Source organism: Staurois parvus, unplaced genomic scaffold (genome assembly GCF_062004578.1).
Source record: "Staurois parvus isolate SC_StPar_1 unplaced genomic scaffold, SC_StPar_1.0 ptg000404l, whole genome shotgun sequence".
Classification (NCBI taxonomy): Eukaryota; Metazoa; Chordata; class Amphibia; order Anura; family Ranidae; genus Staurois; species Staurois parvus.
Genome location: NW_028318200.1, coordinates 287,499 through 312,207, shown reverse-complemented (window position 1 = coordinate 312,207; position 24,709 = coordinate 287,499). Strand labels below are relative to the sequence as shown.

General features: G+C 40.0%; 1 protein-coding gene across 6 annotated transcripts in view; it reads right to left on the bottom strand.

Annotated features, from left to right (window-relative positions):
* The window catches only part of LOC149455085 (citron Rho-interacting kinase-like), a 207,354-nt gene that overhangs the window by 94,744 nt on the left and 87,901 nt on the right, over positions 1-24,709 (bottom strand). For all 6 annotated transcript variants that reach the window (XM_089686650.1, XM_089686652.1, XM_089686653.1 and 3 more), the window contains 7 exons: positions 18,468-18,563; positions 17,812-17,928; positions 17,545-17,654; positions 16,446-16,620; positions 13,456-13,653; positions 13,305-13,358; positions 2,981-3,178 (listed from right to left, as the gene is read on the bottom strand). In XM_089686650.1, coding sequence (XP_089542776.1) covers positions 2,981-3,178; positions 13,305-13,358; positions 13,456-13,653; positions 16,446-16,620; positions 17,545-17,654; positions 17,812-17,928; positions 18,468-18,563 — 948 coding nt within the window. The remainder of the gene's footprint in view (positions 1-2,980; positions 3,179-13,304; positions 13,359-13,455; positions 13,654-16,445; positions 16,621-17,544; positions 17,655-17,811; positions 17,929-18,467; positions 18,564-24,709) is intronic.

Below are 24,709 nucleotides of genomic sequence, written 5' to 3'. Positions count from 1 at the left end.
TCTGTACTCACTGTGGGAAATGGAAGGAAAAGATATCTGCGGGTACAGTGTGTTTGGGGGTGGGGTATCTCCTCGGGCAGCCTAATGCATGGAAGCTGATACCCCAGGGGTGATCACTGGCCAGTGGTGAAGAGGCGGAGTGGTAAGTGCACTTGGTGCACTGTTTGGGAAAATAGGACCCGAAATGGGAGTTACTATAGAGAGGGGCTGGCTGCTGACAGCTGTGTTTTGCAAAGCTAACTAACCACATGAGGGCAGTGGAGAGGGAGGGGGGATGTGCAAAGGTGAGCTGCAGTCAGGTGTTGCAGAGGTAAATTGAGTTTGGCAAGTTGCAGACAGTGTGCATAGGTGAGCTGCAGCTGGGGGGGGGGGGGGGGGGCAGAGGTGAGCTGAGTTGCAACCCACCTTTGCACCCCCCAGCCACAACTCAGCTCTGCACCCCCTGGCCACTGATCACCTCTGCATTACACGTCTGCAACTTACCCCTTCACCCTGTCTGTGGCTCATATCTGCACCCTGTCTGAAACTCACCTGCCAAGTCACCCCTGCAACACCTGATTGCAGCTCACATCGGTCATCAACCGGCCCTCTCCATAGTAACTCTCATCCATAACTGCCTGCAGCTCACCTCTACACCCCCTGTCCACACCTGGATATTTAAAAAATAAGACCTACAACAAAAATAAGACCTACTGTGTTTTCTTGAGCCAAAAAGGATATAAGACAGTGTCTTATTTTTGGGGAAACACGGTACACACACAGAAACATATAAAAATGTAAGCATGTGTAATGCGTTTTGGCACGTCAAACGCTTGGGCATCAATTTATTTTCAATGGCCAGAATAATTTACACCTAGCATTAATGAACGTTTACGCACATCAAGCGTGTTTTTTCTGCCAAAATGCAGATGCTATTTGATGTGCTGGCACTGGGCTATTTTCTGCTTCTAAACTTATCTAAATGTCTATGTGTGCATGGACACATGGGCTAACATGCATGGGCACTTAGAGGCAGAGAAAAAATAAGCCAGACCCCACTAGAGCGTTAAAACATCCATTGTGCACAAGGTCTTAATTTTCAAAGTTGACTGCAGTGTTCCTTTAGGTTACCGGTTGACACTTGTATGAAGTCCTGAAATTACTGTTGCTCAGACAAATTTAACATACAGGAAGTGACAGATACAAACATTTTATTCTCCCCACACACCTGCCATGAATTTTAATCAGTTTTTATGAATATTAAAAATAATTAAAAAAAAAAAAAAGTCAGAAATTCAGTTGAAGGTGTTTCATACAGTATATGAAAGAAAATAAAAATGTAAAATTAAAGGTTGTCAAAATCAATACTTTTATTTTGACCTGTCATGGGTAGGCCATATAGCGGCATTTAAACTGGTCATAGCACCCAACATTTTAGACATCTTTCAGACATTCCCATTGAGATCTCTAAAAATCTAGAAAGGATCATAAGACACCATGTCTACTACAGAGCTGCCTTGTTAGGTTAAATGAGGGCGTGGTTTTACACTTCTGACAAACAGTGGGTGACTCTTGAATGCTCTGAGCTCATTAATGGGGGCATTGCTTTTAGCTAAGGCACCTCACATGCCCGTGCATATACCACACCACCCCATTGTAACAGCCACTCTCCAAGTATGGAGCCATTCCCTACAACATCAACAGGATCCAATGTCCATGTCAGTTGATGAGCTCCCATTGCAGGTATTTGAACTTGTTAAGCCCATCCTTGCTTCCTTGAGAGGACTAGGATATAGTACATGGAAGGATGTCCCATTGAAACAAGATCCAGAGATATATTTAAACCGATGCAGCTAAATCATCTTCTGCGGACTTTTAAGGATAGAGTAGTACATTTAGATCGCAGGGTGTGGAATTATATTCACAATCCCCTAGCCACCAAAGAAGGGATCTCGTGGTTCTATACCCCTATGCAAACACAACTGAGAATGACCAAATCATTGTCCCAACTTACTGTAACTGGGAGAAGGATATAGGCCACACCTTTACAGATAAGAAATGGGAGACAGCTTTTAAAGCACTCTTCACAGCATCTCATCTACTTTTCATTGGGAAACTGCCTTAAAGATAGCCCACCGCTGGCACCTCACACCATTTAAGTTTGCAACTATGTACCCTTCACTTTCTCCTGAATGCTGGCATAAATGTGGGCAGAAAGGAAATCTCTTTCATGTACTATGGCAATGTAAGTCTATAATTAGCTTTCGGAATTCTGTTTTTGTTTTGATTTCCACCATTGTGGGCATACTAACTCCTCCTACCCCTCATTGGCATTTTTAGGCCTGGAAATAGGAAGCTTTCCCATACCACTACGAATGATATATACTAACAGCAGCATGCTTCACGATACTAAGTAAATAGAGGCTAGATTTCTCACCTAACTTGTCGGAAGTCATACATAGGGTTCATTTGCCTAGTTTTTATGAGTGTTTTTATGCTTCCCGTACTGGAAGTATGGAGATATTTAGGCGGGAATGGGATCCTTGGATACCTGCCTATAGGCTTAAATATATTTTCTAAATTTGCTGTTTGTTCCACGTACCTTTACCCTCCACAATGTGTCGGCCCATTGAAAGACGTATTGATAAAAGTACAACAGCGATTCTTGTAATTTCTTCCTTATTCTTTTCCTACTTGGTTTCTATTGTTCTTCTTTGTATAAATATTATTATGTTGTTGGACAGTTGTGGATCCAGTCAAACAGGCTTGGTGAGAACACTATGTTGCATATCTATGCATTGATATTTAGTATTATGTTACCTTATTATTGTAATGTGTCAAATAAGTACAGTATATGTGCCCAGACTGCCATTTGTGCCAATTTGGAGAATTTGTTCTTGTTGAAATCTCAATAAAAAACCAATGTGTTAAAAAAAAAAAAATCAATCCTTTTGATCAAGTGGAAAACATGTACTTTGTCCGAAAGAAGAAAACACCATACCTGTTTCTGACTAGTGAGCTGCATCTCCCGCTCTGTAATTTCACGTCTCAGGTGATCTACTTCACTTCGGAGTTGTAGAATTTCCTCTGCAGCTTCTGAAACATCACTCAACTGTTTGGTCAGAAAGAAGTTTTGATTGTTTAGCTCTGCATTTTCTTCGCTCATACGGTTCAGTTGATCTTCCAGATCTGTCAGAACCTAGCATACCAAAAAAAATGTAAGTATAGCGATACACTTCTTACTGACAGAAAGGCTATGGTTCATTTTACAAAGACAAACTCACAGAAGTAGATGTGATTGTTTTCTTTTGGGTGATGTCAGAATAGTGTTCTGACACTATGGAGTTGATTTATTAAATTGGAGAGTGCAAAATCTAGTGCAGATGTGCATGGTAGCCAATCAGCTTCTAACTTCAGCTTGTTCAGTTAAGCTTTCACAAAAAAAAAACCCTGGAAGCGTTTTGGTTTCTATGCAGAGCTGCACCAGATTTTGCATTCTCCAGGTTTTAGTAAATCAACCCCAATGCATGTCTTCAAAGAAACACAACGTATGTCTCATACTACTGAGCTGCATCACAGGTTTGATTTCTGTCACAGGATGGAGTGCTAGATTTCTGTGCTCCACAAGGGAAAATTGATTCCTATTCAAAAAAATATTCAATGGATGTGATTTATAATTTCAGTAGTTAAATCCTAAAGTAGACTTATCAACAAATATGTAAAAGCAATTTTGCAGCATTGCAAAGTGGTAAGCTGTAAATCCTAAAAGGGTCATTGAGGGTGGATACAATAATTATTACAGCTGCTTAATAATGTGGAGAAGGTGCAGATGCCATGACTACCATATAACCACAGAAGATTTGTCAGCCAATACAAGTGAAGCGATGGACGCTGCTCAACCGACCCCAGGAGTCCAATGTTGAGGAATGACCTCAGCCACCGTTCTGGCCAGGCCCTCTAACACGTTTCGCTCTCTAAGAATGTAAAGCTGACCATAGACAGATTGAAATTGAGCTACTTCGGCAGGGACCGGACAAATTTCAATTTATGGGCAGTTGGTTGTACAGCTATAGCAGCCAGCAGTGATCATTGTATTCTGACGGTATTCTGACAGCTGGGAAACCGCCCACTGCCAGAACACAAAAGTTCCACGGGAGAGGTTACCCCATCAACACTGACTGTGCTGACTGGGAAACCGAGCAATTTTCTTTCATGCAACCCATTGTTGGCCTGCTTAATTTTCTCCTGAAAATTTAGAACAAAAAGTAAGGGAATGTCTCCCCAGCAGGACACAGACCTCAAAAAATTTTAAAAAAACTACAGGAGTTTTCACCTTTCCCTTCTGTATTCAAAACTTGAAGCTAAACTTGAGCCTTGCACAGTTGTAAAGGCTCTCTGCTGTACTGAAATTTCTTAGGGCATTTCTGAATGTAAATTGGAATGCCCTCTCTCCCAGACTAATATCCACCCATCAAAGCTTTTTTTTATTTTACATAACTCCTCTCAAAAGCCAGTCCACGAATTGCATAAGAGCTGATGGCTTTTGAAAGGTATACGTTTTTAGGAAGCTATGCATAGTCCCCGGCTGGCCCCTCCTACCAGCCATGATCTGATTGCATTGCATAAAGAAACACAGAGACCCAGGGGATGATGTCACTGGGTCCAAAATAATGTAAACTTTTAAGTAAAAAAATTATTAGTTAAGGAGAAAAAAAGGCGGAAACAGGGAAGGCAAAGCTGATTAAATGTCAGCATTGAAAGGTCAGTATAAAAATACAGCATACTGAAAGTCCAATATTATATGGAGTAAAAAGTACCTTTTCCTTTTTAGGATGAAAAAAAAAATCGCTTCCAAGCAACTCAGGCAAAGCTGCCCACAGACACCCCACAAAATGGGCAGTGATACAAACAGGATTCATTCATCTCAAAATGTCACCTGGAACAATTTCTCCGTTAATCAAAAGAGCTTTTGTTGCACAGTCAGTGCTCTTTGGGTAAAAATAATGATCTGGCAAATTTTCTAACTCTTTTCCCCAGGCCATGTAGACAGCGCTATATTTTCAGTCACAGGACCTGAAGGTTGAGCAATTTGTAGCCAACAGAGACCAAAAAATAAATAAAAGGATCTGTACAAATACAGCACAGTAAAAACCCTGCTGTGATTTCACTGGCAGGCGAATCAGCATAGTCATCCCCTGTTGGAAAGAGGCCAAATTCTACATTAGCGTTTGTAGCCTACCCTAACAAATTTTAGATTTTTTTCCAGGACAGTAAGCAGTTTCATTTGGTAGCATATTTGGGTACATGTTTATGAAGTTTATGTTATATTTAAAGTAGAACTAAATACTCTCCATTAACCTACGCTATAGTTATTCCAAAAAACATCAGTGTTTTTTGGCATAACTAAGCTCTACAGAAAGGGAATACCTTTAAACCCCCAAATACTTTGGCAATTTTTTGTTTTGCTAAACGAACACCAGTATTAAAGGTTTTTTTTTTTAATCCTGGTTCTCTCATTTGATGCTCTTTTTGGACTTTGTAAGTTTAGGCAATAAGAACATTCTGAGCCTCAACACCACCTTATCCCCATTCAAGACCAAAAACAAATATTCTTTGCCAGGTAAGGCTGACAAGTTCAGACACAAACCATGCAGAAGTAATATAGCTACATGGAAAGCAACTTTGTGGGTGAGAGCAGAGCGAGGAACGTTTCTACTAGGTTCAAACGGCAGCTTCTGGAGAGACAGGGAGAGAACCAGATTCAAAGTCATGGATCAATGGACTGGGGAAACCATATGGGAGATTCCTTGCACAAAGGTCTTAGTCAAGAGAGCATGAAGCCAACGGTCTCTGAAACAGATTATAAAATGCAGAGACATGATAGAGAAGCTCCTGGACTCACATCAGGTGAAGTACATTTGCCATTTCTTTTGATAGACATTGCATGAAGTGGACTTCCTAACCTTGGGCATCGAAAAAAACACTGACTTTGATATGCCCTTGTCCTTTAGAACCTATGTTTTGACAGCCATATAGTTAAAGCCAGGGACCAAGAAGTAGGATGGTCCTTGAGAAAGATCCTGACAATCTGGTGGGGGTCTTGCCAGGTTGGAGTACCTTATTTACCTGTGCCACTCTAGAGTTCTCCATCTTGATCATGTGAAGCAGACCTGGAATAAGTTTCATGGGAGGTGAAGCATAGAAGGGTGTGCTGATCCTATGCATTGAATCAAAATTGGATGATTCGCAATTAAGGGGGTCCAGCATTGCTGTTGATCAGGAGCAGAGACTCTGACAACAATCCTTCTGTAGGCAGCAGTATAACCCAGAAGTGAATGACCTCAATGGCCATAAAAAAATTTTAAATTTCTTCAGCTAAGTAAGCAAATAAATAATAAAAGCTCTTGTATGTCACAAACTAATGATTTGTTATTTCCATGTATATGTCTACAGAAAGCGAGGGGGAGACAGGCAGATAGGCACTTCATAAATAGACTAGCAGATTATTACTTTGAGGATTTCTTGTTCTCCCCTGAAAGCAAAAGGCCCTGAAGTATTTTCATTCTGTCTCCAGGGTCTGAAACGCCTTAGGAGCTTATTAATATATGTATACAAAACTTCACTTTTCATGATACCATATAGACATTAAAAAATCTAGAAAAGTCAATGGAGTAGTATAAAACATCATGCTATACTTCCACTTATGTCAAAAAACAAATTGTTATTGCTCACATTTTCAGCTATCTGAAAAGTTCTGGGTGGTCCAGCATGAGGAAATGGGTAGCCACACCTACACTCACCAGCCACTTTATTAGGTACACCTGTTCAATTGCTTGTTAACACAAATTGCTAATCAGCCAATCACATGGTAGCAACTCAATTATTTATGCATCTAGGCGTGGTGAAGACGACTTGCTGAAGTTCAAACCAAGCATCAGAATGGGAAAGAAAAGGGATTTAAGTGACGTTGAACATGGCATGGTTGTTGGTGCCAGACGGGCTGATCTGAGTATTTCAAAAGCTGTTGATCTACTGAGATTTTCATGCACAACCCCCACTAGGGTTTACAGAGAATGGTCCGAGAAAGAGAAAATATCCAGTGAGTGGCAGCTGTGTGGACGAAAATGCCTTGTTGATTTCAGGTGAGAATGGGCATTCGATTTCAGCTGCGACATTCAGATGGTAGGCTCAGAATTCAGTATAAACAACATGAAAGCATGGATGCATCCTACCTTTTATCAACGGTTCAGGCTGGTGGTGGTGTAACGGCATGGGGGGGTATTTTCTTGGCATTAGCAAAGTGTACCTAATAAAGTGGCCAGTGAGTGTATATACTGTATTTAGAGTACCAGAGTTCTTTATAGGATATTGTATATGGCTAATTGTAGCCACCCGTTACTTTCCCTTTTTATTTTTTTATACACAAGGATAATTGTTCTTGTGTCAAAACAGATTTTTATCATTGGTACTACACTAATTTTCTATGTATTTGTCAAGTGACTTTTTTACCCTGTGTGAAGGCTGTGGAGAGCGTCCAAATTTTGTGTTCTCTTTTCTGCGATGAAATCTTCTGAGACTAAACAGAGCTCAGGATTAGTCACTGTACTCGCTGCACACAGGTAATAAGATATTACCCTGTTTAAAGGTATAGTAATGGAGATGCTGTTCCCTATTAACATGTGCAAACACTTGAGAGCAAGGTGAACAGAGCACAACTGTTACATCATGTAGGGTTGTATTGCCTTCTTGCTTTCCATTTACCAATCCCTTCAAACATGCCTTGTACAGTACCCAATGCTTTTACACCAGGTCTAAATATGTTCTATATACCCCACTATGAAACAAACTATGTATTTACTCCTAGGAGTTGAAATTAGAGTGACCGGATTTTACAAAAGATTAAAAAAAAAGTACATAACCTGTATATCTTTTTTAGAGATGATCTTTTAGGTCAGCAGAATTTACCAACAGCTACATTTGAGTCGAATATATCTTTGCTTGGTACAAATTGAAGGGATTGTTTAGGTGAGCCTTCATTGGCAAGTATTCAAGTAAGTTTGAAACGGATTTCTCAACACAACAAAGAAAAATATTGGGATCTGTTGATTTTGCCAGAAATGCAATCCCTGTCACTTTCTGTGAGCATAAAAGAAAGCACAAAACAAACCTATACACGTCTTTGTTCTATAAACTACTAGTCTTATCAAACCACCATGTATTCTACATGAACAAAGACTGATTAATTTGAAGCTCAGCATCCACAGCTCCATCCACAGATTTGGTGAAGAAAAAAAGGGTAGCCACAAGGGAATAGGAAGATTTAAAATTATCTTCTGGCTGCCCTAGATGTGTATGTGCTCCAGAACTGTATTCTCAACAATCATTTAGATAAACCGTTTAGAGGCTGACACTGGTGTAAAGACAAGCAAGTTACTTCCACAGTACTCTGGGAATATCAACATGAGAACTGAGGAGAAATATTTTCTAATTTCTGGGCCAAGTGATTAATGCAGGCCATACATGGGTCGAATTCTGAACAAATTTTCATTAGAAAATCAGAAATTTCATACGTTTTGTAATCCGATGGTGCCCCCATTGATTTCGAAATCCAACCAACCAAGCCTTCAATTTCACCTCATGTTGCTAACGAAAGGAATTTTTGTAGCTGGAAATCTTCTTTTCTTTCCAAGTCAGAGCTTATGCTCATTTCTTTTTCAGTTATATTTATCGCACAATTCTCCCATCATTGATTAGAAATTTGTTTCTTTTTAAACAGAAACAATTGAGTACTGTCCGTGATACTTTTTTTTATTTGCACTAACATACAATTTTGAGGACAAGCTTTCGGGGTATGTCCCCTACTTCAAAGTTCAAGCAGTACTATTACAAATCACAAAGTTTAAGCAGAATGTTAGAAGGGATGAACAAAAAAAAAAAAGGCTACAGATAAGATACAGCAAAAGGAGGGGGGGATACTACACTCACACAGAGGGGGTCAATCTAGCTAATAGTCATAAAACTGTTGGATAATGAGTGAGGAATCCCATGTCCAAATTAAGGCCGTTATCTCTTGTGTCAAATAGAATTATCATTCTTAGTTCAAAAGTTTTTCTTTCCTGATTGGATTTGAATTTTCCTTTCAGAACTAAAACATTGAGGTCTTCCATTGTGTGGGCTGGTTGTGTGAAATGGTGTCCTACAGGTGTGCAGAGGCCATCTTCTTTATGTTCCTTGATGGTATGTCTGTGCAAATTCATCCTTGTTTGCAACTTCTGTCCTGTTTTGCCAACATAAGATCCTTTGCTGCATTTTCTGCACTGGATAAGGTACACAACATTACTGGAGGTGCAGCTGTATGATCCGGAGATATTAAAGATCCCTTTTGAGTGTCTGACACTTTTTGATGGATTGATTTGGTTGCACAGCTTGCAGCGTTTCTTATTGCAGGGTTTGCTTCCATTATTTGTGACATCATAATCAGAAGGCAGTTTCCTACTAATTAGTTTATTTCTGAGGTTGAGGGGTTGTCTAAAGGCCAGTATTGGTGGTTGCTGGAATATTTCTTTCAGAGTTCCATCCTCTGTTATGATGGGTTGTAAATCTTTGATTATTTTTCTTATTCCTTCTAGTGCTGGGTTGTATGTGGTTACTAGAGGTACATGGTTGTTTGTTTTTTTTCTCCTTGTACTGAAGTAGATTTTCTCTTCGGGTTCTCAAGGCTGTGTTTATGCTGGTGTTGATAGTTTTGTCCTTGTAACCCTTCTTATGGAAGGAGTCTGCTAGTGTCCCGAGATGTTTATCTCTGTCTCTTGGGTCAGAACATATTCAATGGTATCTAATGGCCTGTGTATGATGGCACGTTTCGTGTGTTGGGGGTGGAAGCTGGAACTGTGGAGGTAGTTGCATCTGTCAGTGGGTTTCCTGTATATTGAGGTGTGAAGCGTATCATCCCTGATGTATACTGTGGTGTCTAGGAAGTTGAGGTGTGTGTTTGAGTATTCTATTTTTAGTTTGATTGATGGATGAAAAGTGTTCATCAATGAGTAAAATTGTTTTAGGTTTTCTTCACCTTCTGTCCATATGATGAAAATATCATCAATATAGCGATAGTATCTGTATGGTTTTTGTTCCATGCTGTTCAGGAATCTTTCCTCCAGGTCAGCCATAAATAAATTGGCATATTGGGGTGCCATTTTACTTCCCATCGCAGTACCCATACATTGAAGATAGATGTCTTTATTGAAAGCAAAGTAGTTGTGTGTAAGTATGAATTCAATGAGCTGTGTAACATCCTCAGCAGTGTATTTGTGGTTTGGTGAGGATGATAAGGATCTGTTACATGCAGCTAATCCATCCTTGTGAGGGATATTACTATACAGGGATACTACATCCATAGTCACTAGAAGTGTATTAGATGGTAATTGCTGGATGTTGTTGATCTTGTTCAGAAAGTCAGTTGTGTCTTGCAGGAAACTAGCAGTATTCATGACTACCGGTTTTAAAATTTTTTCTACAAAGCCTGAGATTTGTTCGGTGAGTGTATTCATACCTGTTATGATGGGTCTGCCTGGATTTCCTGGCTTGTGGACTTTGGACAGCATGTAGAAGTCCCCGATTTCTGGATGATCCGGAATCGCATTTATAAGTTCTGAATGTAGGTGGGCTGGAAGTGTTTTAATGAGACCTTTTAATTGCTTTGTAAAGTCCTGGGTCGGATCATAATCCAGTTTTTTTATAGTAAATAGCATTTTCCAGCTGCCTCTGGCCTTCTTGTATGTATTTGTTTGTATCCATCACAACAACTGCTCCCCCTTTATCCGCTGGTTTGATGGTGATGGCCTGATTATTACGCAAATCTTGTATAGCCCTTCGCTCTAGTGGTGAAAGATTGTACAGAATTTTCTTTTGCTGGGTGGATATCAGGGATGTAGCTCGCAATCTGAAGCTATCAATATAGGTGTCCAGTTTGGGGTTGTGTCCTTGTGGAGGTGTGAAGCAGCTGTTCTTTTTCTTTGTGTAGCACTCCATTGTCCTAGGATTCCTTTCATTATTGTGGAAATATTCTTTGAGCCTTAGTCTCCTGAAAAAATCCTCCATATCTGACAATAATTGTAAATGATCCAATTTGGTGGTTGGGCAGAATGTAAGGCCTTTGGAGAGGATGGTTAATTCTGGTTCGGAAAGTTTATGATTTGACAAGTTGATGATTCCAAGTTCCTGTTATATCCACATTTTCAGTCAGGTCAGCATTTACACAAGGGATCCCTTGGGATTCCAGATTAGATTCCAGGTCACTGATGGTAAGAGGTGTAGATGTTGGGTTGCTTTTATGTTTAGGTTGTATCCAAAGGGTCTGCTCTTGGTGAAGCTTCTGAAGTTTTTTTTGTTTCCCATTCATGGCAAGTTTTTGTGTTTGTCTTTGTAAAGTTTCCAATTCATTCTTGATTTGGTTAATGTTGGTAGGGTCCAATGATGTTAGGGTTTCAAACAAAGACTGCTTTTGTATCCGGATAGTTACCCTTTTTCCATACAGTTTGTGAATGAGGTGATTCCTTAATCTCTCGCTGGTGCGTCTGCAAAGTCCTTCTGCATAAGGAGAGTTGATTGTATTTACGCAAGGATTTTTAATCCGGAGGCCTTGTGGTATGAGATTCCTCTTTTTGCATCTTGAGAAAAAGAAAATATCACTGTTGATCTGTGTTTCCTTTGTGATTAGGTTGGTTAACTGCTTCTTTATGCGGCTATATGCAGTATCTTCCATTTTGCTAGAGGTGATTGTAGCCGTATTAGTGCATTTGCAACAGAAACAATTGAGTACTGTCCGTGATACTTTTTTTATTTGCACTAACATACAATTTTGAGGACAAGCTTTCGGGGTATGTCCCCTTCTTCAAAGTCCAAGCTGTTTTTAAAAAAATTTTCAACATTCCTGATCAGTCAAATTTGGAGGCTGCATGAAAATCGGCTGATGTTGCGGCCCACTAATGATGTGAAAGTCAAACAAAAATTCTTCATTACGATTTTCAAAAGACAATTATGCCGGAATTCGACCCATGTGTGGCCTGCATTATCATACCATGCAAAATACTGTCAGACTTTTCAGAGAGGGGGCATTACTTTTTACATAGGGCCAGGCACGATTGGATGCCTTTTTTTCCCTTAATAAATGAAATCTATGTTTAAAAACTGCATTTTGTATTTTCTCAGGTTATTTTTGTGTAATATTAAAATTTGTTTGATGACCTGAATCATTTAAGTGTGACAAATGTGCAAAAAAAAAAAATCAGGAAGGGGGCAAATACTTTTTCACTTTTGTGTACTACATATTACTGTGCTGACAAGCTCATTGTACTTGGCAGCTGACAGGCAGGAGGGAACATTTATGATACTTTATGATACTTGTCAGCAAGTTTTGAAAAAATGGGGTTAACACCACTTTAAAACCAGAAAGGTAAAAGGTTCCAATTCCTGAAGCATTCAAGTTCTCATGTTAATCATTCACTGTATAGGGACCTCTCACCGTCACTCTGAACACTATCATATAAAAGTTTGCAGTCTTAGGTGCCAGACACATATGGCTGCAGGACCGCTTCTTACAGTTTATCTGGTGTCACCCTACTTCTGCATTCTCCATTAATATCCTTCCCTCCAAGATGTTTCTTGGTAAGACTGCCGAAACACAGGCATTCAGAAGGTAACAGGATCACCTCCTGATTACATAATAGCAGACCGCTTTTCAGAGCACAGCCTAGTGTGAATCTAGATGCTATTTTTTCTAAATGCAATTTTTTTTTTATTTAAAATAACAAACAGATTTATACTCACCTGCTGTGTGCGAAGGCCCCGAAATCTCTTCTCAGGTCCTCCACCAGCGCTCCTAGCTCCTCCTCTTCTTGGTGTACCACCATAGGAAGCTGTTTCCTATCGTGGCACACTTGCTTGTCCATCCCAAGCCCCGCTGCCTGTGTCCTTTGACATAGACAGGGAGACTCTGTCCTGGCCCCTGCCCCCTCATCACAAGATTTGACTCACATATTAGGAACCAAAGGCTCCCGCTACTCTTGGCCAAGCCTGTGAGAGCGGAAAGAAAAGGAGAGAGCCGCTGCAGATGGGCATTGCACTGGATCGAGTGAGGGCTCAGGTAAATGAGGGAGTGATATTTTTACCTAAACAATTTTTACCTTAATGCAAAAGAAAGCATTGATGAAAAAATAAAATGTTTACGTTTTACAACCACATTAAAGGAGAAAGACTGTGGGAAATGCACAAAGGGTATCTAGTAAAAAGGAAAAAGGGACACTAAAAATTATGTAATTATTACTCACTGTACAACTGTCCCGCAAAGTATCAAACTTGCGTTGAATCTCATCTCGGTGTGACTAAATAAAGGAAAAAAAAAATACAATAATAGCTTTTAGCTATTCCCTGATGCAACAGTACTGTTTTTCTAGATATATAGATAACTGGATAGATTACCCTTAAGGCTTGGATTTCCTCCTCAGCCTCTGCAGTGGTTTCTTCCAGCTCAGTTTTTGCTTGGTGTAGCTGATTTTCCAGAGCAGACCGTGCAGACTGTAGGGAGGCAATTTGAGATTCCCTTTCCTGTAACGCCAGCTGCAGTTCAGTTAACTGCCTCTTCAGGTCCAGCTTCTGTTCCTCATGCTCCAGACTAATCTAGAATGAAGACCAAGGTAAGATTAGCTTGCACAGCAAAATCTACACATTCTTTCATCATTGTAGTTTCCTGTAATGCTAGAGTTCAACATGAATAATCAAAACAGCTGCATATATAAATTGGTTTCATATTTGAAGCATTAAATGTATCTGCATGAGTAGGCTTACAATGCTAGAATATGTACATTCCTTTTTATTCACAGACTCTCTACAGTCTTATTGCTGAAAGTAGGAGTCCTGGTAGTGACTACACAAGTTAGCAGGGAAAAAAAGAGACAAATACAGTGAGGAACAAAAGTATTTGAACACCCTGCGATTTTGCAAGTTCTCCCACTTAGAAATCATGGAGGGGTCTGAAATTCACATTGTAGGTACATTCCCACTCTGAGAGACAGAATTTAAAAAAAAATTCAGGAAATCACATTGTATGATTTTTAAAGAATTTATTTGCCTTGCACTGCTGAACATAAGTATTTGAACACCTGAGAAAATCAGTGTTAATATTTGGTACAGAAGCCTTTGTTTGCAATTACAGAGGTCAAACGTTTACTGTAGTTCTTGACCAGGTTTGCACACACTGCAACAGGGATTTTGGCCCACTCCTCCACACAGATCTCCTCTAGATCTGTCAGGTTTCGAGGCTGTCGCTGAGCAACACAGAGTTCCAGCTCCCTCCAAAGATGTTCTATTAGATTTAGGTCTGGAGACTGGCTAGGACACTCCAGAACCTTGATATGCTTCTTACGGAGCCACTCCTTGGTTATCCTGGCTGTGTGCGTCGGGTCGTTGTTATGTTGGAAGACCCAGCCACGACCCATCTTCAATGCTCTGACTGAGGGAAGGAGGTTGTTGCTCAAAATCTCACAATAAATGGCCCCATTCATCCTCTCCTTAATACAGTGCAGTCGTCCTGTCCCCTTCGCAGAAAAGCACCCCCAAAGCATGATGTTACCACCCCCATGCTTCACAGTAGGGATGGTGTTCTTGGGATGCAACTCATCCTTTTTTCCTCCAAACACGACGAGTGAAGTTTAGACCAAAAAGTTCTACTTTGGTCTCATCTGACCACATGCCTCCTCTGGATCATCCAGATGGTCATTGGCAAACTTCAGACGGGCCTGGACATGTGATGACTTGAGCAGGGGAACCTTCCGTGCAATGCATGATTTGAAACCATGACGGCGTAGTGTTCTACCGACAGTGACCTTTGAAACTGTGGTCCCAGCTCTCTTCATGTCATTGACCAGCTCTTCCCTTGTAGTTCTGGGCTGATTCCTCATCTTTCTTATCATCAGTGATACCCCACGAGGTGAGATCTTGCATGGAGCCCCAGTCCAAGGGAGACTGACAGTCATCCTTAGCCTTTTCCATTTTCTAACAATTGCTCCAACAGTTGATCTATTTTCACCAAGCTGCTTGGCAATTGCCCTGTAGCCCTTTCCAGCCTCGTGGAGGTCCACAATTTTGTCTCTGGTGTCTTTTGAGAGCTCTTTGGTCTTGCCCTTGGTAGTAGTTGGCGTCTGACTGACTTTGGGGTGGACAGGTGTCTTTAAAGAGCTCAGATGGGTGCTACTAAGCTAGATTAATGAGTGGAGTAGAGGTGGACTTTTTAAAGGCAAAGTAACAGGTCTTTGAGAGCCAGAATTCTTGCTGTTTCTTAGGTGTTCAAATACTTATGTTAAGCAGTGCAAGACAAATAAATTCTTTAAAAATCATACAATGTGATTTCCTGAATTTTTTTTTTTAAATTCTGTCTCTCAGAGTGGGAATGCACCGACAATGTGAATTTCAGACCCCTCCATGATTTCTAAGTGGGAGAACTTGCAAAATCGCAGGGTGTCAAATACTTCTGTTCCTCGCTGTATGTTGTCTAACCTAGACACTTCTTATTCTAGTCACCTAGTACATGTGGCTGGCAAAATAAAAAAACTTTGGCTAGTGATAAACTGTGTATTTTATTCTTATGAGTCATGCTATTTTGCAAACATAGCATTTGGAAATCCCCATCACGCTGGTACATTGAACATTAAACATCATATTTCAAAATGTTTTACCAGTTGTATATTGCACTCTACTATACATTTAAAAAAAATAAAAACATTTAACTGTGAATTTACTTGATTGGTTCCATTTTAGATTTATTCATTTATCCAATATTTGTCTTCATACACCTTTCTTGTAGTGGCTGGAAAATGTAGAGAGGCACTGAAATGTCAGTGATTGTCAATTCTAGATTAAAAAAAATCTGTAGCTGCTGACTTTTAATGAACACGCTTTACTGTCCCAGGATACAGCGATGTACTCGCCCGCATCGTCCCTTCTCTCCTCCACGGAGCCGGCTTCTCAACTGTGGGCACCAGGCTGTGACAGCTTGCGGCTTCACAGCCTGGTGCCCACTGCACATGCATGAGTCGCTCTGCACCTCCTGATTCGTCCGGCAGTCTTCTGGGACCTGTGAAAGTTCCCAGGAGACTGCGGGAGGAAGGAGGGGGCCAAACATCTGGCTCACTTCACCATGGCAAACTGAGCCAGAAGTGGGAGTGGGTACCTCTCAAAACCTGGTACCCGCTCCCCCCTTCCCCCCCAAAGGTGCCAGATATGGCAGTGGAGGGGAGGAGGAGACGAACAAGTGCAGCTTCCACTTTTGGGTGGAACTCCGCTTCAAGTGTTAGATCATTTGATCTAGTTATAAAAATGAGTTCTTCTGGACCATGGGGACTGTTACAAGTGTACTTCCTCAGAGACAGTAGAAGCACAGACATATTTGTTAAACATATTTCAGAAAAAATTACCTCACGAAGTCTCGTCTCAAGCTCTAGAAGCCGTGTCTTGTCAGTATGTTCCTGATTGTTAATCCTCTCTAGCTGTTCTTCCAGTTTCTGATTTTGAGCCTCAATTTTCCCAGCTTGGGTCTCCAAATAGAATTTTTGTTGCCTAAGTTCTGAAATCATCTCTTCCTGAGCTTTCCTAAAATCATAACATTAACACAGATGCCTATAAAATTGGGTCTTTGCATTCTTTCCTTTCCTGTAAAAGAGGCTAAGTTAAGACACCCACATTGATAAAGGGTTACCCATACATACACATAAAAGGAATCATGTACATAAGTATATCACATACATTTACAAGACCTGCTAGTTCATGAAGTATTCACAAAATGTGACTTTATGTTTGCTATGTGATGTATACTGGGAAGCAATTGTCACAAGTCAATCTGATACTAAAGATAGGGGGTAGGGGATGCCCTAACAAGTTTGATAAGGTATGGTCCCCCCTGGCTAGCTTCCCATGATACGGCTACTCTATATGTACATAATTTCTTTCTGCCATTGGCTCTGAGGTCATTTGATATAACTATGCCTTTGAAACTTTTGTAATTATATAATTTCTGTGTCATGTTTCTCTGGACACAGGTCCTTTCCATTTATCACTGCACTAGTATGTATGGGCATGCTGTTATTTGACCTTGTTTTTTTTTTAACTGCTGAGCTGCGTCTTGGTTTGGTATTTTTGCTTAGTTTTGTTTTCTTTCATTTAAAAAAAAAAAAAAAAAGAAAGGATAGGCGGTGCTTTAACTAAAGCAATATTTAAATCTGTAGTACTCTTACACACCTTGTCTAGTATATGGGAGCCCTAAATTTACTAGTGCTATGATGCACTGTGTTAATCCAAGATCTTTCTGTGAGCATCTGTATCAGCTCTCTCATCAACAGAAGTAGCTGGCATGGGGAGATAGATTGTTATAAGCCTTGATACGCACAATTGTTTTTCCTTTGCGCTCTGCTCTCTCATCAACAGAAGTAGCTGGCATGGGGAGATAGATTGTTATAAGCCTTGATACACACAATTGTTTTTCCTTTAGATCGATTTCCAATCATATCTGATACTCACATGTTCCTTTGTGTAAAAAGGCTGCTATTTGCTGCCAATTTGTTGGCTTCTGATAGTTCTGCTAATCTTTGTTCCAGTGACTTGATCTTTGACTCCAATGCATTGATCATCTGCAAGATTTAAATGATCTTAAATTATTTCTTTTGGAATTTAGACGAATGGTTTCTTGGAAACCTGTTTTTCCAAAGAGGCCAATGAAAGTTCCAAGATGGTATTTGCTTCAATCTCAAATCAATAGCCACACAACACTTTTCCAGTATTACTTACTGCCTTCTGTTCACTGAGGAATCTATTCTTTTCGCAAGATTCCTCTTCATTTTTTATTCGAAGTTGCTCAAGAGACTCCTTCTCTGTAAAGTCCTTCTTAATTTGTGCTTCAAAATTCTGTTGGGGAATATCATGTTATGTTTTATAGTTGTCTGACTTCAAAAAACTACCAGAGAAATTCAACTATACAATTAAAGCAGAACAATAGGCAAAACATTTCTTCCCATTTTGGAAGGGAGGGGTTACAGCCCTTGTAAGGTTTATTTTCGCCATCTTTGTCCCATTGAGATTTACCTTCACTTCCTGTCCCATAGTCAAACAGGAAGTGAATAGAAAACCCTGCAAATTAAGGCAATTTCTGGGGGACCCCAAGGTCACCAGAACTAATGTTCCCATTAGAAGATTTTCCCTTTATGACTTTTCTGGAGACAATCCAAAATTTGTGGGTTTCACTTTCAGTGATAATGGTAAACAGGACAAATAGAGAGCATAAATCTCCCTAACTGGGGCACAGCAGTAAAAACTCGACAGGTGTTCTAATCCACCCCCCCATATTCAAAACTAAAAAAAAAAAAAAAAAAAGTTTTGCCTTTAGTTCTATTTTAACAGGAAATGGTACACAAAGTTGAAAAAAAAAAACCACAGAATATATTTACTCTGACTTTCTCTTCATAGACCTGTTCACTCTGCTTCATTTGAATATCCAAATGCTGGGCTCCCATTTGAGCTTCTCTGTACTTCTCTTCCAGTTCCTAAATAAAAATATGAACATATACAACTATGAAAAAAACTTATGGTTAGTTTATACACCAACGAAAAACAAAAGCTACAACTTGTGCCTATTAATAAATAATAACAATTTGAAAGAAATGAAGGTGGTTAATAATAAATAATGATGGTGAAGCGCTAATAAATATAACAAATAAATTATTAAATAAATTACACAAAGTGCTAAATAAGTGATAATCACTGTGATAAAGTGCAAAGCAAAACAGGGTCTTAAATGAGGACCTATACAAAGTGCAAGTACACACGTGCAAAAAACGTCCATGCAAAAATTGTAGATGTAGGTGCTTCAGTTGTCACTCCAAAAAAAACTTCCTGTGCTTGTGCAACACTCAGGTGGATCACTATCCGTAAATACTCAAAATGCCCCCTCACCTCCTTACCGAGACCCCTCAGGGCCACAACGCTTTACACAGCAACACTTTTCCACACCATGCAGCTTTAAATGAACCCGGCTCCAATGGCTCCTCGTTTTAAGTTCTCCCTTCTAATGGTGGTCACCGCAGCAAGAACTCAAATATGAACCATTAAATCAAGGCCATAAGGGAGTAAACAGAAGAGACCTCCATAGTGCAACTCTTATTTAGTCAATATAAAGCAAAAACGCCAAGAAAACACTCACAATTGCTGAAATTCAAATAAGCAGTTTCCCATATGCTATGGGTGTATTGCAGTCAATAGGAGTACCAAGATGGCGCCGACCAAATGTGCATCACCGCGCTCTACGTGTTACGTCACGATTTGGACACGTGACTTCCTCAGGAATTTAGTGACAACTGAAGCACCTACATCTACAATTTTTTGCATGGACGTGTTTTGCACATGTGTGTACTTGCACTTTGTATAGATCCTCATTTAAGACCCTTTTTTGCTTTGCACTTTATCACAGTGATTATCACTTATTTAGCACTTTGCAGATGCCCAGCTAGCCAATTGTTCCCTGGATCCCATTCCTTTGCAACCACTACGGTCACCCTCTGTTTCTAATGTATGCTCTCTTACCCACATATTCAGTCTCTCCCTCTCTACTGACACCTTCCTGACTTCAAAAGCATGCGCAGGCCCACTCTATACTTAAAAAGCTCTCACTGGACCCCACCAGCCTGAATAACTTAAGATCTATCTCCTTGCCTGTAAGCTTTTAGAATGCCTAGTCTACAACCATCTGAGCACCTACCTCATTGAGAACAACCTTTTGAGCCCTTACAGTCCGGCTTTAGCTCGCAGTACTCCACAGAAACTGCCCTACCACAACTCACTGATTTTCTAACTGCTAACACCAAAGACCACTATTCTGTACTCAAAATACTAGACCTTTCTGCGGCCTTTGATAATGTTGACCACATGCTCTTCCTCAAACTCCGCTCACTTGGCCTCCAAGATTTTTCTGTTTCATGTTTCTCCTCCTATCTACCACAGTACTCCTTCAGTGTTACCTACTACTCTGTCTCCTCTGCTCCACTTCCTCTTTCTGTAGGGGTCCCCCAAGGCTCTGCTTTTGGACCCTTTCTTATCTCTATCTATACCTTCTCTCTTAGTCACTTTATAACTTCCAATGGCTTCCAATACCATTTCTATGTCACTGAATCTTTCTAAAACCGAGCTTGTAATATTCCCTTCTGCCCTTGCCCTACCTCTGACTTTTCCATAAAGATAAATAATACAAATTTAAGTTCCTCCCCTCATGCGAGGGTGCTAGGTGTAATCCTAGACTCTGAGCCGTCCTTTCTGCCCTAAATCCAATAGCTGTCAAACGTTTGTAGACTTTACCTCTGTAACAGCTCTAAAATTCACCCCTTTTTAACGAATGAAACCACCATGCTACTCATTTACTCCCTGGTTATCTCTCACCTTGACAAGTGCAACTCCCTTCTCCATAGGCTATCCCCTCTGCAGTCTATCATGAATGCTGCTGCTAGACTCATCTACCTTACTAACCACTCAGTGTATGGCAACGTCTCTGCCAATTCCCCCACTGACTTCCGATTGCTCAGCAAATTAAATTCAAAATACTAACAATAACATACAAAGTAATTTACAAATCTGCCCCGAGCTAAATCACCAAGTCTTGAAATATCACCCAAACTGTCCTCTCCGCTCCTCCCAAAACCTCCTGCTCTCTACCTCTTGTTTCCTCCACCCATACTGGTCCCCAAGTCTTCGACAGATTCTCTCCAATCCTCTGGAACCTTCTACTTCAATCAGTCCAGCTACCTCCTACTCTGGTCACCTTTAGGTGATCCCTGAAAACTCATCTCTTCAGAGAAGCCTATCCCACCTCCATCTAACAACTGAACTTTTATTTTTTACATCAGCCCATCCCTCACAGTTATTACCTTTTGTACCACTTGTCCCACCCTGTTAGACTGTAAGCTCTTATGAACAGGGCCCTCTTAACCTTCTTGTATTTTATTGTACTGCAACTTTACTGTCTCCCTTTATATTGTAAAGTGCTTCACAAACTGTTGGTGCTATATAAATCCTGTATAATAATTGCAAAGACTATGATGGAGGTACACATTTCATCTAGATGAGGGAAAGAAACACAAAAACATTCTTCTCCTTTTTTTGTGGACAAAGTGTCAAGTTCTTTATTGCTGACTCTGGCTCTGTCCTGAGGAAAAGTTTCCCACTAAGGACACCAACAGCAATTAAAAGCTAAAGGAAGCTCAGTACACCACAGGTAAGTAAAAGAATCCCCACCAAAAAAAAAAGACTAATGCGGCATGTACCAGAACAATATATACAGTGCTCAGCATAAATGAGTACACCCCAACATATTTTGTCAGAAAACCTTTACTTTTCTTTCAGAATCAACATTTTATATGGGACACTATACTGCAAAATTCTCCCACAAATGCAGACCATTGATTTCAAACAAGTTTTGTTCATTTGCAGACACAAAAAAGTATTTTTCCTAACAAATTCATTCAAGACCATGTTGCAAAAATGAATACACCCCAATGAAAGTCTTAGGAGCAAAGCTAAATTTTAGACAACAAAGTCCTAAGTAACAAGAATTCAACTACCGGCGAGTCTAATTATTCATTAAACAGTCATTCAGCAGAGAGTTGATTATAAAAGTGTGTTACTTAACAAAGAAAACCCCTTCCCATTTCATGCTGTCAGCAATGGCACTACATGGAAGAGAAAAGTCACAAGGCGTGAGAATGAAAATCATTTCTTTACACAAGAAAGGTGAAGGCTACAAGACAATCAGCAAAGCTTTACTTATCAATCAGAATACTGTAGCAAAAGTGATACAATAATTGAAAAAGATGGAACTGCAACCATCTCACAGAGACGTCCAGGCTGTCCACAGACGTTAACAACTTGACAGGAGCGTCTTCTGATGAGAAGGGTTAAAGAAAATCACAATGCAAGTACACTGCAGCTAGCAAAATATGTAGAAAGCAAAAATGGGGTTCAAAAGGCACAATATGGCGTGCACTGCAGAGGAATCACATGCATGGTTTCGAAGGAAGCCTCTCTCAAAGCCCATGCACAAAAAAGCCCACCTAGAATTTGCCAGGACCCATGCTGAAAAAGAAGACTACGGGGGCTCTGTACTCGAGTGATGAGACCAAGATGAATGTTTTTGGAAAGGATGGCTTCAAAACTGTAAGACGTCGCAAAGGTGAAAAGCACAAAGAAAAATGAATGGTGCCTCTGTCATTTCAAAGCCATTGTTTCTAATTTTTAGGGACTTTTTAATGACTGGCATAGTACCACTGGATTAGCGTAAGGCCAAAGTGGTGTCAATATTTAAAAAGGGGTCAAAATCTTTACCAAGTAATTATAGACCAGTTAGTTTAACTTCTATAGTTGGGAAGATACTGGAGAGTTTAATAAAAGACCACATAGATGAGTTCTTGCTGGAAAAAAAATATTTTAAGCAACAGACAGCATGGATTCATGAAAGACAGAAGTTGTCAAACAAATCTGATTTCTTTTTATGAGGAGGTGAGAAAAACATTGGACAGAGGGGTGGCAGTGGACGTGGTATACTTGGATTTTGCTAAAGCGTTTGAAACAGTTCCCCACACATGGGACTAATGTGTAAGGTAAAGTCTACAGGCTTGGAAAAATCTGTATGTAAATGGATAGAAAACTGGCTAAAAGATCGCATTCAGAGAGTAGTGGTTAATGATTCATACTCTGAATGGTCTAGGGTTGTCAGTGGTGTACCCCAAGGTTCAGTTTTGGGACCCTTACTTTTTAATATATTTATAAACGATATGGGGTCTGGGATTATAAATACCATTTCAGTCTTTTCAGATGACACCAAGCTGTGCAGTGGAATAGCGTCCTTATAGGATGTCTCCAACTTACAAACCAACCTCAGTGCACTGTTTAATGGGCAACTATGTGGCAAATGAGGTTTAATGTTGATAAATGTAAGGTTATGCACTTGGGGGCTAAGAATATGCGTGCATCATACATACTAGGGAAGTACAACTGGGGGAATCAATGGTGGGGAAGGATCTGGGAGTTCTGGTAGATCACAAGCTTAATAATGGCATGCAATGCCAAGCTGTGGTCTGTAAAGCAAGCAAAATCCTCTCTTGTATTAAAAGAGGTATAAACTCCAGAGAGATAGATATCATGTTACCCAGGTACAAATCACTAGTAATACCTCATCTGGAATATGCAGTTGAATTTTGGGCACCAATTCACAAAAGGATCATTGGGGAACTGGAGAAAGTACAGAGAAGGGCAACCAAACTGTTACAAGGCATGGAAGAGCTCAGCTATGAGGAAAGATTAGAGGAACTGAATTTATTCTCTCTTGAGAAGAGGAGATTAAGGGGGGATATGATCAACATGTATAAATACATCAGTGGTTCATATAGTGAACTCGGTGTAGAGTTATTCACCCTGAGGTCATCACAGAGGACAAGGGGGCACTCTTTACATCTGGAGGAAAAGAAATGTAATCTCCAAACACAGAAAGGTTTCTTCACAGTAAGAGCTTTGAAAATGTGGAATAGACTCACTCAAGAGTTGGTTTTGGCCAGCTCAGTGGATTGCTTTAAAAAAAGGCCTGGATTCTTTCCTAGATACACAGAATGTAACTGGATATAACATGTATAAGTAAAGTTCATTCAGGGAATATCCAATTGCCTCTCGGGGGATCAGAAAGGAAGGTTTTCCCCTGCAGGAGCAAATTAGATCATGCTTTGCTGGGTTTTTTTTCCTTCCTCTGGATCAACTGTGGGTAAAGGATTATAACTTTTTTTTTTATGGTTGAACTGGATGGACTTTTGTCTTTTTTCAGCCAGACTAACTATGTACCTATGTCTACAGTGAAACATGGTGGTGACAATGTCTTTCTGTGGGGTTGCATGAGTACTGCTGATGAGCTGCATTTCATTGATGGTATTGTGAAGTCACATATGTACTGCTCTATATTGAAAGAGAAAATGCCACCATCACTCCGTGCTCTTGGTCGTCATGCACTTTTCCAACATGACAATGATCCAAAACACACATCTAAGTCCACTGTTGCATTTCTGTAGAAGAACAGGGTGAAAGTGATTTAGTGACCAATTATGTCTCCTGATCTGAACGCAATCAAACACCTATGGGGAATTCTGAAGAGACAAGGTGAGCATCACTCTCCATCCAGCATCCAGGCTCTAAAAGAGGTCGTTCTGGAAGAATGGAAAAAGATAGATGCAAAATACTAGATGTAGTAGTTTTTGTTCTGGGGTGTATTCATTTTTGCATCAACTAATTTGAATAAAACTGAAGATTTTGTAATCTAAGTTATATTATTAACCTTAATTTTATGTAATGAGCTAAACAAATGTTCTATAAAACTCAGTTTTGTCAACATTTTGGAAATTGTTCTTGTGTTCATTGAGATACTGATTACAATTTTACTTTTTTCAAAAGAGGTATACTCATTTATGCTGAGCACTGTATATAAAAATAAATCGTTTTATAAAGTCATTTAAAATGACAATGAATAATCATAAAAAAACATACAGTTAAAAAAATAAAGCACACCTCCATCACCAATACCAAGACAATGTTGTCTTTCCACTTACTAAAATCAGACCTTACAAGTGGGCACTATTCTGATAAAGTGTAACTGATGCTTATGCAA